This window comes from Rhipicephalus microplus, unplaced genomic scaffold, assembly GCF_043290135.1.
Source record: "Rhipicephalus microplus isolate Deutch F79 unplaced genomic scaffold, USDA_Rmic scaffold_12, whole genome shotgun sequence".
NCBI lineage: Eukaryota > Metazoa > Arthropoda > Arachnida > Ixodida > Ixodidae > Rhipicephalus > Rhipicephalus microplus.
This window is the reverse complement of record NW_027464585.1, coordinates 10266868-10282898: the sequence shown is the minus strand read 5'-3', so window position 1 is coordinate 10282898 and position 16031 is coordinate 10266868. Positions and strand designations below refer to the sequence as shown.

General features: G+C 52.2%; 1 protein-coding gene across 1 annotated transcript; it reads left to right on the top strand.

The window, feature by feature from the left end:
• Window positions 1–4674: 4674 nt before the first annotated feature.
• Window positions 4675–5970, top strand: LOC142783773 (uncharacterized). Its single transcript, XM_075882338.1, has one exon. The coding sequence runs from the start codon at window positions 4675–4677 to the stop codon at window positions 5968–5970; it is 1296 nt and encodes a 431-aa protein (XP_075738453.1).
• The last annotated feature ends 10061 nt before the right edge of the window (window positions 5971–16031 follow it).

Sequence of the window (16031 nt, the reverse complement as noted above, 5' to 3'; positions counted from 1 at the left end):
TTGGACTGATAGCTTTGAAGATAGGTTCTCATGGTGGTGAGAGTGGAGCAGTACTGTCTCTTTGGCGCAATTGGCTACCGCGATAGGCTGTTAACCGAAAGGTTGCAGGTACGAGCCACCCGGGGGAGGTGAGGCGCTTTTTTTTCTTTAGGCTGATAGCTTTGAAGTTATGTTCTGATGGTGGTGAGAGTGGAGCACGACTGTCTCCGTGGCGCAATTGGCTAGCGCGATCGGCTGTTAACCAAAAGGTTGGAGGTACGAGCCCACCTGGGGGTGGTGCGACGCTTTTTTTTGGGCTGATAGCTTTGAAGATATGTTCTGACGATTGTGAAAGTGGAGCACGACTTTCTCCGTGGTGCAATTGGCTAGCGCGATCAGCTGTTAAACGAAAGGTTGGAGGTACGAGCCCACCCGGTAGTGGTGCGGCGCTTTTTTTTCTTTGGGCTGATAGCTTTGAAGATATGTTCTGATGGTGGTGAGAGTGGAGCACGACTGTCTCCGTGGCGCACTTGGCTATTCGATCGGCTGTTAACCGAAAGGTTGGAGGTACGAGCCCATCCGGTGGTGGTGCGGCGCTTTTTTTTCTTTGGGCTGATAGCTTTGAAGATATGTTCTGATGGTGGTGAGAGTGGAGCAGGACTGTCTCCGTGACGCAATTGGCTACCGCGATAGGCTGTTAACCGAAAGGTTGGAGGTACGAGCCCACCCGATGGAGGTGAGGTGTTTTTTTTTCTCTAGGATGATAGCCTTGAAGATATGTTCTGATGGTGATGAGAGTGGAGCACGAGTGTCTCCGTGGCGCAATTGGCTAGCGCGATCGGCTGTTAACTGACAGGTTTGAGGTTCGAGCCCACCCAGTGGTGGTGCGGCACTTTTTTTCCTTTGGGCTGATAGCTCTGAAGAAATGTTCTGACGGTGGTGAGAGTAGAGCACGACTGTCTTCGTGGCGCAATTGGCTATGCGATCGGCTGTTAACTGAAAGGTTGGAGGTTAGAGCCCACCCAGTGGTGGTGCGGCGCTTTTTTTTCTTTGAGCTGATAGCTTTGCAGATTTGTTCTGATGGCGGTGAGAGTGGAGCACGACTGTCTCCGTGGCGCAAGTAGCTAGCGCGATCGGCTGTTAACCGAAAGGTTGGAGGCACGAGCCCACCCGGTGGTGGTGCGGCGCTTTTTTTTCTTTGGGCTGATAACGTTGAAGATATCTTCTAATGGGGCTGAGAGTGGAGCACGACTTCTCCGTGGCGCAATTGGCTAGCGCGATCGGCTGTTACCCGAAAGGTTGGAGGTACGAGCCCACCCGGTGGTGGTGCGGCGCTTTTTTTCTTTGGGCTGATAGCTCTGAAGAAATGTTCTGCCGGTGGTTAGAGTGGAGCACGACTGTCTCCGTGGCGCAATTGGCTATGCGATCGGCTGTTAACGGAAAGGTTGGAGGTTCGAGCCCTCCCGGGAGTGGTGTGTTGCTTTTTTTTCTTTGGGCTGATAGCTTTGAAGATATGTTCTGATGGCGGTGAGAGTGGCGCAGGACTGTCTCCGTGGCGCAATTGGCTAGCGCGATCGGCCGTTAATCGAAAGGTTGGAGGTACGAGCCCACCCGGTGGTGGTGCGGCGCTTTTTTTTTCTTTGGGTTGATAGCTTTGAAGATATGTTCTGATGGTGGTGAGAATGGGGCACGACTGTCTCCGTGGCGCAATTGGCTAGCGCGATCGGCTGTTAAACGAAAGGTTGGAGGTACGAGCCCACCCGATGGTGGTGCGGCGCTTTTTTTTCTATGGGCTGATAGCTTTGAAGATATGTTCTGATGGTGGTGAGAGTGGAGCACGACTGTCTCCGTGGCGCAATTGGCTATTCGATCGGCTGGTAACTGAAAGGTTGGATGTTCGAGCCCTCCCGCGAGTGGTGTGTTACTTTTTTTTCTTTGGGCTGATAGGTTTGAAGATAGGTTCTCATGGTGGTGAGAGTGAAGCAGGACTGTCTCTGTGGCGCAATTGGCCACCGCGATATGCTGTTAACCGAAAGGTTGCAGGTACGAGCCACCCGGGGGAGGTGAGGCGCTTTTTTTCTTTAGGCTGATAGCTTTGAAGTTATGTTCTGATGGTGGTGAGAGTGGAGCACGACTGTCTTCGTGGCGCAATTGGCTAGCGCGATCGGCTGTTAACCGAAAGGTTGGAGGTACTAGCCCACCTGGTGGTGGTGCGACGCTTTTTTTGTTTGGGCTGATAGCTCTGAAGAAATGTTCTGACAATTGTGAGAGTGGAGCACGACTGTCTCCGTGGCGCAATTGGCTATGCGATCGGCTGTTAACTGAAACGTTGGAGGTTCGAGCCCTCCCGGGAGTGGTGTGTTGCTTTTTATTCTTTGGGCTGATAGTTTCAAGATATGTTCTGGTGGTGGTGAGAGTGGAGCAGGACTGTCTCCGTGGCGCAATTGGCTAGTACCATTGGCTGTTAACCGAAAGGTTGCAGGTACGAGCCACCCGGGGGAGGTGAGGCGCTTTTTTTTCTTTAGGCTGATAGCTTTGAAGTTATGTTCTGATGGTGGTGAGAGTGGAGGACGACTGTCTCCGTGGCACAAGTAGCTAGCGCGATCGGCTGTTAACCGAAAGTTTGGAGGCACGAGCCCACCCGGTGGTGGTTCGGCGCTTTTTTTTCTTTGGGCTGATAACGTTGAAGATATGTTCTAATGGGGCTGAGAGTGGAGCACGACTGTCTCCGTGGCGCAATTGGCTAGCGCGATCGGCTGTTAACCGAAAGGTTCGACGTTCGAGCCCACCCGGTGGTGGTGCGGAGCTTTTTTTCTTTTGGGCTGATAGCTCTGAAGAAATGTTCTGACGGTGGTGAGAGTAGAGCACGACTGTCTTCGTGGCGCAATTGGCTATGCGATCGGCTGTTAACTGAAAGGTTGGAGGTACGAGCCCACCCGGTGGTGGCGCGGCGCTTTTTTTTTTCTTTGGGCTGATAGCTTTGAAGATATGTTCTGATGGTGGTGAGAATGGGACACGACTGTCTCCGTGGCGCAATTTGCTAGCGCGATCGGCTGTTAACCGAAAGGTTGGAGGTTCGACCCCACCCGGTGGTGGTGCGGCGCTTTTTTTTTTCTTTGGGCTGATAGCTTTGAAGATATGTTTTGATGGTGGTGAGAGTGGAGCACGACTGTCTCCGTGGCGCAATAGGCTATTCGATCGGCTGTTAACTGAAAGGTTGGATGTTCGAGCCCTCCCGGGAGTGGTGTGTTGCTTTTTTTTCTTTGGGCTGATAGCTTTGAAGATAGGTTCTCATGGTGGTGAGAGTGGAGCAGTACTGTCTCTTTGGCGCAATTGGCTACCGCGATAGGCTGTTAACCGAAAGGTTGCAGGTACGAGCCACCCGGGGGAGGTGAGGCGCTTTTTTTTCTTTAGGCTGATAGCTTTGAAGATATGTTCTGATGGTGGTGAGAGTGGAGCAAAACTGTCTCCGTGGCGCAATTGGCTAGCGCGATCGGCTGTTAACCGAAAGGTTGGAGGTACGGGCCCACCTGGTGGTGGTGTGGCGCTTTTTTTTGTTTGGGCTGATAGCTCTGAAGAAATGTTCTGACAATGGTGAGAGTGGAGCACGACTGTCTCCGTGGCGCAATCGGCTATGCGATCGGCTGTTAACTGAAAGGGTGGAGGTTCGAGCCCTCCCGGGAGTGGTGTGCTGCTTTTTATTCTTTGGGCTGATAGCTTTGAAGATATCATCTGGTGGTGGTGAGAGTGGAGCAGGACTGTCTCCGTGGCGCGATTGGCTAGTACCATCGGCTGTTAACCGGAAGGTTGGAGGTACGAGCCCATCCGGTGGTGGTGTGGTGCTTTTTTTCTTTGGGCTGATAGCTTTGAAGATATGTCCTGATGGTGGTGAGAGTGGAGCACGACTGTCTCCGTGGTGCAATTGGCTAGCGCGATCAGCTGTTAAACGAAAGGTTGGAGGTACGAGCCCACCCGGTGGTGGTGCGGCGCTTTTTTTTCGGGCTGATAGCTTTGAAGATATGTTCTGATGGTGGTGAGAGTGGAGCACGACTGTCTCCGTGGCGCAATTGGCTATTCGATCGGCTGTTAACCGAAAGGTTGGAGGTACGAGCCCATTCGGTGGTGGTGCGGCACTTTTTTTTTCTTTGGGCTGATAGCTTTGAAGATATGTTCTGATGGTGGTGAGAGTGGAGCAGTACTGTCTCCGTGGCGCAATTGGCTACCGCGATAGGCTGCTAACCGAAAGGTTGGAGGTACGAGCCCACCCGATGGAGGTGAGGTGCTTTTTTTTCTCTAGGATGATAGCTTTGAAGATATGTTCTGATGGTGATGAGAGTGGAGCACGACTGTCTCTGTGGCGCAATTGGCTAGTGCGATCGGCTGTTAACCGACAGGTTTGAGGTTCTAGCCCACCCAGTGGTGGTGCGGCACTTTTTTTCCTTTGGGCTGATAGCTCTGAAGAAATGTTCTGATGGAGGTGAGAGTGGAGCACGACTGTCTCCGTGGCGCAAGTAGCTAGCGCGATCGGCTGTTAACCGAAAAGATGGAGGCACGAGCCCACCCGGTGGTGGTGCGGCGCTTTTTTTCTTTGGGCTGATAACGTTGAAGATATGTTCTAATGGGGCTGAGAGTGGAGCACGACTGTCTCCGTGGCGCATTCTTCTTCCGGCAGCGCAAGCGAGCGGACGCAGAATCATGTGCTCCGACGGAGCGGTTTTAACGGCCCGCGCCGGCCGTGGAAACAGGATCGATGGCAAAGATGAGAAGGACTACGAGATCTTTCTGCCTACCTTGCCCACCGGCCGTGTTGTACTGAACACGTTGTTTTTGCACAGTGACGTGCGTGAACGTCCCTACAGGGTCGAGGACTTCAGAGATGCCCTGGCGACGGCTGGAGTGCTACCCGACGTCGTCGCTTTAGGTGCGTACCAGATAAACCACGTCTGGGCCGTCTCCCTCACCAGCGGTGAAGCGACGAAGAAACTGGCCGCTATGAAAGAATGGAAGGTGAAGGGTCGTCGTTGCGTAATTATTGACCCCGAAGATCAGCAGGTAAAGCTTCGCCTGCATTGGATGTTGTACGGCGTCCAAGATGAGGACATCAGGAAAGCCTTCGCCGCGTTTGGCAATGTCACTGAAGTGACTCGCGAACGGTGGCGTGTGCAAGGCATGAGAGAGAAAGGCTCGACCACCAGAAGCGTTCTCCTAAAGCTGAAGCCGGGAGTGAAGGTGGATGACCTCCCCCATCAGGTTCGAGTCGCCGGTGAGTTGGCCCTCGTCGTCGTTCCCGGGCGGGCGATGCAGTGTCTGCGTTGCCACGGCACGGGCCACGTGCGCCGAGATTGCAGGGTGCCCCGCTGCTCGAAGTGCCGGCGTTACGGACACGTGGACGCGGACTGCGTCCGCACCTACGCGTCGGCAACCGGGCTCCCTAGGGCTGACGAACATGACGAACTTATGGACGTCGTCGAGGCCGAGGAGGCTGCCCAGGGAACCAACGAGACGAACAAGCAGAGGGGACCACAAGCGTCGTCATCGCCTTCCGGCAGTGAACCTTCGACTGTTGAAGCTCCGGCAGCGGGACCAGCACCCGTAGGAGACACCGGGAAACATGTAGCGGCAACGCCCGTAAAAGTGTCTTGCGACTCCAATGTGGCTACCGAGGCGACGACGAAGGCGACGGTGTGCTCCGCAGCTCGCCAGGCTGGTGAGCTTAAAAGCCTGAACGAGCCGCTGCTCGAGAAGAGCGGCGCCCCTTCATCGAACAGTGTGGCTGCTTCGAAGCGGCCCCACCCCCAGGCGAGCAACAGCGGTGCTGATACGGAGGTGCCCGGTGTCGAGGAACCTCCTGCTAAAACAGCCCAAGGACGGCGGCCTTCCCTTCGGCCGCGCCCGAACCTGACGGCCGACAAGCGAGTCGGCAATGGCGAGAACGTGGGTCAAGGCCCCACCGTTCCGCCGGACGACAATGCCAGCGATGGCGCCGTCTAGCCTTGTGCTAGACGCGAGAGGTAAGCGCCATGCTGCAGGTCTCCCTTCCTTCCGTTAAAATGGCGCCTATAATTCCGTTAAAGGTCGCTACCATCAACGTTAGGGGTCTGGCAACGAAAAGAAAGCAAACCCAGCTTTATAGACTTGTAACGGAACGAGATATAGACGTCCTAGCAGTGCAGGAGACGAAAGTTGACGGTGATGAGGAGACCGGCAGCATGGTGCGACTTTTCGCGTCAAGGTTTTTTGTGGTTGTCAGTCATGCCGTAGGCACATCGGCTGGCTGTATACTTTTTGTAAAGAAGCTTCCGGGGCTGCAAGTTAACGCCCATTTTTCCTGCGCAGCTGGCCGGTGTGCCATGGTTGACTTCTCACTGAATAACGCCGAGTGGCGTAATATGTGCGTGTACGCGCCCAACAGGGTAGAAGACAGGGCCCTTTTCTTTCACGGCCTAGAACAGCAGCTTGTTGAAGGAAAGAAGCTAGTAGTTTTGGGCGATTTTAACTGTGTTCTGAGTGCACATGACAAGACAAGCACTCGAAGTTTCAGAGATAACAGCACGGTCGTGTTGGCACGGATTCTTGAGGGCTGGTGCCTTGAGGATGTAGCAGAGTGTCTCGAGTGTGTGAGTTCGGTTAGGTTCACGCGTTTTGAGGGCCCAAGTCACGCGAGACTCGACCGCATTTACGTATCTGTTGACATTCTTCCGATGTGTTCTAGTTACGATGTTGTCCCGGTGTCATTTTCTGACCACTGTGCAGTCTTGTGCTCGATTGCAACTGTAAAGAAACGCAATGGTTTCTCGTGGGAAACATGGAAATTTAATAGTAAGCTTCTCCAGGACAAAGAATTTACTTTATATGTAAAGGAGGCAATTAGCAAGATAGACGCCAGTAAACACCTTCACATTTGGCAGCAGTGGGAGCTTTGCAAGGAAACTTTGAAATTAAAAGCCATTGATAGGGCCACGTGTATCCGACTTGAGGAGAGAAGAAAAGAGACTGAATTGAAAGCGCTTCTCGAAAAGCTAGTGAAGTATGAAGGTTTAGCCCCCGGTAAATGGATCGAAGACATAAGGAAAATAAAACAAAAGTTAGAACTGCTGGACGAACAGCGTTATCGGGATGCGCTCGTGAGAGCAAGGGCGGAAGATACCGCGGCGGGCGAAGCACCGTCTAGACGCGCGCTTAGACTGGAAAAATCACGCGCCGAAAATAACCACATACGGGAGATAGAGTGGGGCGGTATCTTATCAACCGACACGGACGGTATAGCGACAGCTTTCGCGGAGCATTATCGCAAGCTGTTCGCATTACACGCGACAGACTGTGAAGCCTTCAAGGAAAAATTTTTGACTGTCATGCCCCGTCTCGACGATGACAGAAAAAAGAGTCTGGAAAGTAAGATAACCGTTGCCGAGGTAGAGGAAGCCATAAATAAGTTAAACCCGGGAAAGTCGCCGGGACCGGACGGTTTCACTGCCGCTTTTTACAAAGAGTTTAAAGATGAAATCAGCCCTCTTTTGACTTTCATATATAATAAAGCGTATAAAGTAAATACGTTGCCTCCATCATACAGCTCATCCCATACAGTCCTGATTCCAAAAACAGAGGATGTCCATAAACTGAGATCTGTAACAGCATATCGACCTATAGCTCTGACAAATGTCGAGTACAAAATTTATATGAAAGTATTAGCCCGAAGATTGCAGACGGTTATGAAGGCCATCGTCGGGCCGCACCAAACATGTGGCATCAAAGGTCGCTCGATTGTCCTAAATATCCATAAGGCACGCAGTGTTCTCGAGTGTTGTGATTACTCTGATGAACGAGTCGCCATTTTACAAATAGATTTTGAGAAGGCATTTGACTGTGTGGATCATAGCTTATTGTTTGCTGTTTTGGACCATGCTAATGTTGGTTCTGTTATTTGTGATGGAGTGGCCCTGGCGTACCGAAACTGTACAACAAGATTGATTGTGAATAAGAGCCTTGGGTCCCCCATTAGTGTGCAACGTTCGGTGCGCCAGGGTTGTCCCCTCAGCCCCATGTTATTTTGCTTGTATATTGAAACCCTTTGCTTAGCCATTCTAAATGACACGCGCATAAATGGCTTCCGGCTACAATCTTCAGAAGTCAAGCTGCTTGTTTATGCTGACGATGTGGCCATTTTTTCAACAGACCGAAGTAGTATTAAACAGGCAGCTGACACTGTTCGCGAGTTCAGCCATGTCACAGGAAGCGGCGTCAATTGGTCAAAGAGTCTCGGGCTCTGGCACGGATCCTGGCACACGAAACCTGACCACTTTGCAAATGTGCCCTGGGCGACAGTCCCGGGCAAGTATTTGGGCGTCCCGCTCGATGCGTATCGAGACAGTGCCCAATATTGGCAGAACGAAGTTAAAGATATGCAGGAAAAAGCCGAGAAGTGGAGGGGGGCGAGCCTGTCAATCTTTGCCAGAGCCACCGTCTGCAACCTGTTCTTTATAAGCAAGCTTTGGTACGTGCTGCAGGTGCTGCACTGCTCGCGAACTAATGTGCAGAAGTTAAACCGGATATTCGCTGTCTTTGTATGGGCTTCCCAGTGGGAACGGTGCAGCCGAACCAACTTGTTCAGACGGGTTAAAGACGGGGGCCTAGGCCTCGGTCACCTGTTTTTACGGCAACTTGTGAACAGGTTTTTGTTTTTTAGAGACCTTACTGATCCATTCCTGCGTACCCTGTGTCAACTGCACCTCAGTAGATTTCTCCCTGGATATGTTGTCACTACTGAGGCCTATGCAGGAGGGATTGGTGGGTTCTATCGAGAAGTTGTGTCTAGTATAAGATTCCTTTCTGTGAGATTTTCAAACGAATATCTGTGGAGCGTAAAAAGAAAAGAGCTTTATTTCGCATTGTGTGACATTGTGTTTCCAGTACCGCTTTATCGGGCTATACACAGTGGAGGACCAGGAAGCAATGTTTTAAAAAGGGTTAAAAACATGCATGTACAGCCTGCAAGCAAAACATTCTTCTTTAAGCTGCACTCGGGCACATTGCCAGTGAAAGTGTTCATGGAAGCAAAGGGATGTTTTTCCCCTTGGGGATCCCATTGCATAATTTGCAAGGCACCAGAAACAATTGACCACGTCTTCTTGCATTGTTGGGAGGGCGTGTATTTTTGGGACGTGCTGCAAAGAGCTATTAAGAAAGACCTTCCATTGGACCCGTATGGAATCCGGTTCCTGAATGTTGAAAACGAAGACGGGGTACCATATGATGCAATCATGCTCCTGGGCCTCCACTCTTTGTGGAAAGCGAGAATGGCGGGCTACCATTTCGACAGAGATGCGCGGCCCGCTCGAGCCTATTTTCGTGAGAGCATAGACTGGTTTCTCTCTGTTCAGAAAGCAGTACCCGAGCCACCTGACTGGCTCCCGCGGGTAGAAAATCTCGTGACTCTGCCCGAATTTTAGCGCGACACCAGCAATATGTTGGTGCACTGGTGACACAACCTATGTGCATTGTACATGGCGCGATTTGATTGTCTGTGTCATTTGAGTTACGTGAAAGATTACCAGAATCAGGTAATAAAGAAAAAAAAACTGTCTCCGTGGCGCAATTGGCTAGCGCGAACGGCTGTTAACCGAAAGGTTCGACGTTCGAGCCCACCCGGTGGTGGTGCGGAGCTTTTTTTTCTTTAGGCTGATAGCTTTGAAGCTATGTTCTGATGGTGGTGAGAGTGGAGCTGGACTGTCTCCATGGCGCAAATGGCTAGCGCGATCGGCTGTTACCCGATAGGTTCGAGATTCGAGCCCACCCGGTGGTGGTGCGGCGCTTTTTTATCTTTGGGCTGATAGCTTTGAAGATATGTTCTGATGGTGGTGAAAGTGGGGCACGACTAACTCCGTGGCGCAATTGGCTAGCGCCATCGGCTGTTAACCGAAAGGTTGGAGGTTCGAGCCCACCCGGTGGTGGTGCGGCGCTTGTTTTTCTTGGGGCTGATACCTTTGAAGAAATGTTCTGCCGGTGGTTAGAGTGGAGCACGACTGTCTCCGTGGCACAATTGGCTGTGCGATCGGCTGTTAACGGAAAGGTTGGAGGTTCGAGCCCTCCCGGGATTGGTGTGTTGCTTTTTTTTCTTTGGGCTGATAGCTTTGAAGATATGTTCTGATGGCGGTGAGAGTGGCGCAGGACTGTCTCCGTGGCGCAATTGGCTAGCGCGATCGCCTGTTAATCGAAAGGTTGTAGGTACGAGCCCACCCGGTGGTGGTGCGGCGCTTTTTTTTCTTTGGGTTGATAGCTTTGAAGATATGTTCTGATGGTGGTGAGAATGGGGCACGACTGTCTCCGTGGCGCAATTGGCTAGCGCGATCGGCTGTTAACCGAAAGGTTGGAGGTTTGACCCCACCCGGTGGTGGTGCGGCGCTTTTTTTTTCTTTGGGCTGATAGCTTTGAAGATATGTCCTGATGGTGGTGAGAGTGGAGCACGACTGTCTCCATGGCGCAATTGGCTATTCGATCGGCTGGTAACTGAAAGGTTGGATGTTCGAGCCCTCCCGCGAGTGGTGTGTTACTTTTTTTTCTTTGGGCTGATAGCTTTGAAGATAGGTTCTCATGGTGGTGAGAGTGGAGCAGGGCTGTCTCTGTGGCGCAATTGGCTACCGCGATAGGCTGTTAACCGAAAGGTTCCAGGTACGAGCCACCCGGGGGAGGTGAGGCGCTTTTTTTTCTTTAGGCTGATAGCTTTGAAGTTATGTTCTGATGGTGGTGAGAGCGGAGCACGACTGTCTCCGTGGCGCAATTGGCTAGTGCGATCGGCTGCTAACCGAAAGGTTGGAGGTACGAGCCCACCTGGTGGTGGTGCGACGCTTTTTTTGTTTGAGCTGATAGCTCTGAAGAAATGTTCTGACAATTGTGAAAGCGGAGCACGACTGTCTCCGTGGCGCGATTGGCTATGCGATCGGCTGTTAACTGAAACGTTGGAGGTTCGAGCCCTCCCGGGAGTGGTGTGTTGCTTTTTATTCTTTGGGCTGATAGCTTTGAAGATATGTTCTGGTGGTGGTGAGAGTGGAGCAGGACTGTCTCCATGGCGCAATTGGCTATTCGATCGGCTGGTAACTGAAAGGTTGGATGTTCGAGCCCTCTCGCGAGTGGTGTGTTACTTTTATTTTTTTGGGTTGATAGCTTTGAAGATAGGTTCTCATGGTGGTGAGAGTGGAGCAGGACTGTCTCTGTGGCGCAATTGGCTACCGCGATAGGCTGTTAACCGAAAGGTTGCAGGTACGAGCCACCCGGGGGAGGTGAGGCGCTTTTTTTTCTTTAGGCTGATAGCTTTGAAGTTATGTTCTGATGGTGGTGAGAGTGGAGCACGACTGTCTCCGTGGCGCAATTGGCTAGCGCGATCGGCTGTTAACCAAAAGGTTGGAGGTACGAGCCCACCTGGTGGTGGTGCGACGCTTTTTTTTTGGGCTGATAGCTTTGAAGATATGTTCTGACGATTGTGAAAGTGGAGCACGACTGTCTCCGTGGCGCAATTGGCTATGCGATCGGCTGTTAACTGAAACGTTGGAGATTCGAGCCCTCCCGGGAGTGGTGTGTTGCTTTTTATTCTTTGGGCTGATAGCTTTGAAGATATGTTCTGGTGGTGGTGAGAGTGGAGCAGGACTGTCTCCGTGGCGCAATTGGCTAGTACCATCGGCTGTTAACCGAAAGGTTGGAGGTACGAGCCCATCTGGTTGTGGTGCGGCGCTTTTTTTCTTAGGGCTGATAGCTTTGAAGATATGTCCTGATGGTGGTGAGAGTGGAGCACGACTGTCTCCGTGGTGCAATTGGCTAGCGCGATCGGCTGTTAAACAAAAGGTTGGAGGTACGAGCCCACCCGTAGGTGGTGCGGCGCTTTTTTTCTTTGGGCTGATAGCTTTGAAGATAGGTTCTGATGGTGGTGAGAGTGGAGCACGACTGTTTCCGTGGCGCAATCGGCTAACGGGATCGGCTGTTAACCGAGAGGTTGGAGGTTCGAGCCCACCCGGTGGTGGTGCGGCGCTTTTTTTCCTTTGGGCTGATAGCTCTGAAGAACTGTTCTAACGATGGTGAGAGTGGAGCGCGACTGTCTCCATGCCGCAATTTGCTATGCGATAGGCTGTTAACCTAAAGGTTGGAGGTTCGAGCCCTCCCGGGAGTGGTGGGCACTTTTTTCTCTAGGATGATAGCTTTGAAGATATGTTCTGATGGTGATGAGAGTGGAGCATGACTGTCTCCGTGGCGCAATTGGCATGCGCGATCGGCTGTTAACCGACAGGTTGGAGGTTCGAGCCCACCCAGTGGTGGTGCGGTGCTTTTTTTTTCTTTGGGCTGATAGCTTTGAAGATATGTTCGGATGGTGGTGAGAGTGGAGCACGACTGTCTCCGTGGCGCAATTGGCTATTCGATCGGCTGTTAACTGAAAGGTTGGATGTTCGAGCCCTCCCGGGAGTGGTGTGTTGCTTTTCTTTCTTTGGACTGATAGCTTTGAAGATAGGTTCTCATGGTGGTGAGAGTGGAGCAGTACTGTCTCTTTGGCGCAATTGGCTACCGCGATAGGCTGTTAACCGAAAGGTTGCAGGTACGAGCCACCCGGGGGAGGTGAGGCGCTTTTTTTTCTTTAGGCTGATAGCTTTGAAGTTATGTTCTGATGGTGGTGAGAGTGGAGCACGACTGTCTCCGTGGCGCAATTGGCTAGCGCGATCGGCTGTTAACCAAAAGGTTGGAGGTACGAGCCCACCTGGTGGTGGTGCGACGCTTTTTTTTTGGGCTGATAGCTTTGAAGATATGTTCTGACGATTGTGAAAGTGGAGCACGACTGTCTCCGTGGTGCAATTGGCTAGCGCGATCAGCTGTTAAACGAAAGGTTGGAGGTACGAGCCCACCCGGTAGTGGTGCGGCGCTTTTTTTTCTTTGGGCTGATAGCTTTGAAGATATGTTCTGATGGTGGTGAGAGTGGAGCACGACTGTCTCCGTGGCGCACTTGGCTATTCGATCGGCTGTTAACCGAAAGGTTGGAGGTACGAGCCCATCCGGTGGTGGTGCGGCGCTTTTTTTTCTTTGGGCTGATAGCTTTGAAGATATGTTCTGATGGTGGTGAGAGTGGAGCAGGACTGTCTCCGTGACGCAATTGGCTACCGCGATAGGCTGTTAACCGAAAGGTTGGAGGTACGAGCCCACCCGATGGAGGTGAGGTGCTTTTTTTTCTCTAGAATGATAGCCTTGAAGATATGTTCTGATGGTGATGAGAGTGGAGCACGAGTGTCTCCGTGGCGCAATTGGCTAGCGCGATCGGCTGTTAACCGACAGGTTTGAGGTTCGAGCCCACCCAGTGGTGGTGCGGCACTTTTTTTCCTTTGGGCTGATAGCTCTGAAGAAATGTTCTGACGGTGGTCAGAGTAGAGCACGACTGTCTTCGTGGCGCAATTGGCTATGCGATCGGCTGTTAACTGAAAGGTTGGAGGTTAGAGCCCACCCAGTGGTGGTGCGGCGCTTTTTTTTCTTTGAGCTGATAGCTTTGCAGATTTGTTCTGATGGCGGTGAGAGTGGAGCACGACTGTCTCCGTGGCGCAAGTAGCTAGCGCGATCGGCTGTTAACCGAAAGGTTGGAGGCACGAGCCCACCCGGTGGTGGTGCGGCGCTTTTTTTTCTTTGGGCTGATAACGTTGAAGATATCTTCTAATGGGGCTCAGAGTGGAGCACGACTTCTCCGTGGCGCAATTGGCTAGCGCGATCGGCTGTTACCCGAAAGGTTGGAGGTACGAGCCCACCCGGTGGTGGTGCGGCGCTTTTTTTCTTTGGGCTGATAGCTCTGAAGAAATGTTCTGCCGGTGGTTAGAGTGGAGCACGACTGTCTCCGTGGCGCAATTGGCTATGCGATCGGCTGTTAACGGAAAGGTTGGAGGTTCGAGCCCTCCCGGGAGTGGTGTGTTGCTTTTTTTTCTTTGGGCTGATAGCTTTGAAGATATGTTCTGATGGCGGTGAGAGTGGCGCAGGACTGTCTCCGTGGCGCAATTGGCTAGCGCGATCGGCCGTTAATCGAAAGGTTGGAGGTACGAGCCCACCCGGTGGTGGTGCGGCGCTTTTTTTTTCTTTGGGTTGATAGCTTTGAAGATATGTTCTGATGGTGGTGAGAATGGGGCACGACTGTCTCCGTGGCGCAATTGGCTAGCGCGATCGGCTGTTAAACGAAAGGTTGGAGGTACGAGCCCACCCGATGGTGGTGCGGCGCTTTTTTTTCTATGGGCTGATAGCTTTGAAGATATGTTCTGATGGTGGTGAGAGTGGAGCACGACTGTCTCCGTGGCGCAATTGGCTATTCGATCGGCTGGTAACTGAAAGGTTGGATGTTCGAGCCCTCCCGCGAGTGGTGTGTTACTTTTTTTTCTTTGGGCTGATAGGTTTGAAGATAGGTTCTCATGGTGGTGAGAGTGAAGCAGGACTGTCTCTGTGGCGCAATTGGCCACCGCGATATGCTGTTAACCGAAAGGTTGCAGGTACGAGCCACCCGGGAGAGGTGAGGCGCTTTTTTTCTTTAGGCTGATAGCTTTGAAGTTATGTTCTGATGGTGGTGAGAGTGGAGCACGACTGTCTTCGTGGCGCAATTGGCTAGCGCGATCGGCTGTTAACCGAAAGGTTGGAGGTACTAGCCCACCTGGTGGTGGTGCGACGCTTTTTTTGTTTGGGCTGATAGCTCTGAAGAAATGTTCTGACAATTGTGAGAGTGGAGCACGACTGTCTCCGTGGCGCAATTGGCTATGCGATCGGCTGTTAACTGAAACGTTGGAGGTTCGAGCCCTCCCGGGAGTGGTGTGTTGCTTTTTATTCTTTGGGCTGATAGTTTCAAGATATGTTCTGGTGGTGGTGAGAGTGGAGCAGGACTGTCTCCGTGGCGCAATTGGCTAGTACCATTGGCTGTTAACCGAAAGGTTGGAGGTACGAGCCCATCCGGTTGTGGTGCGGCGCTTTTTTCCTTTGGGCTGATAGCTTTGAAGATATGTCCTGATGGTGGTGAGAGTGGAGCACGACTGTCTCCGTGGTGCAATTGGCTAGCGCGATCGGCTGTTAAACGAAAGGTTGGAGGTACGAGCCCACCCGTAGGTGGTGCGGCGCTTTTTTTCTTTGGGCTGATCGCTTTGAAGATAGGTTCTGATGGTGGTGAGAGTGGAGCACGACTGTCTCCGTGGCGCAATTGGCTATTCGATCGGCTTTTAACTGAAAGGTTGGATGTTCGAGCCCTCCCGGGAGTGGTGTGTTGCTTTTTTTTCTTTGGGCTGATAGCTTCGAAGATAGGTTCTCATGGTGGTGAGAGTGGAGCAGGACTGTCTCCGTGGCGCAATTGGCTACCGCGATAGGCTGTTAACCGAAAGGTTGCAGGTACGAGCCACCCGGGGAGGTCAGGCGCTTTTTTTTAGGCTGATAGCTTTGAAGATATGTTCTGATGGTGGTGAGAGTGGAGCACGACTGTCTCCATGGCGCAATTGGCTAACGCGATTGGCTGTTAACCGAAAGGTTGGAGTTTCGAGCCCACCCGGTGGTGGTGTGGCGCTTTTTTTCCTTTGGGCTGATAGCTTTGAAGATACGTTCTGATGGTGGTGAGAGTGGAGCACGACTGTCTCCGTGGCGCAATTGGCTAGCGGGATCGGCTGTTAACCGAGAGGTTGGAGGTTCGAGCCCACCCGGTGGTGGTGCGGCGCTTTTTTTCCTTTGGGCTGATAGCTCTGAAGAACTGTTCTAACGGTGGTGAGAGTGGAGCGCGACTGTCTCCATTGCGCAATTCGCTATGCGATAGGCTGTTAACCTAAAGGTAGGAGGTTCGAGCCCTCCCGGGAGTGGTGGGCACTTTTTTTCTCTAGGATGATAGCTTTGAAGATATGTTCTGATGGTGACTAGAGTGGAGCATGACTGTCTCCGTGGCGCAATTGGCATGCGCGATCGGCTGTTAACCGACAGGTTGGAGGTTCGAGCCCACCCAGTGGTGGTGCGGTGCTTTTTTTTTCTCTAGGATGATAGCTTTGAAGATTTGTTCTGATGGCGGTGAGAGTGGAGCACGACTGTCT

Coding starts and splice junctions, on each gene's coding strand:
- LOC142783773 (XM_075882338.1), top strand. CDS start 4,675: ATGTGCTCCGACGGAGCGGTTTTAACGGCCCGCGCCGGCCGTGGAAAC.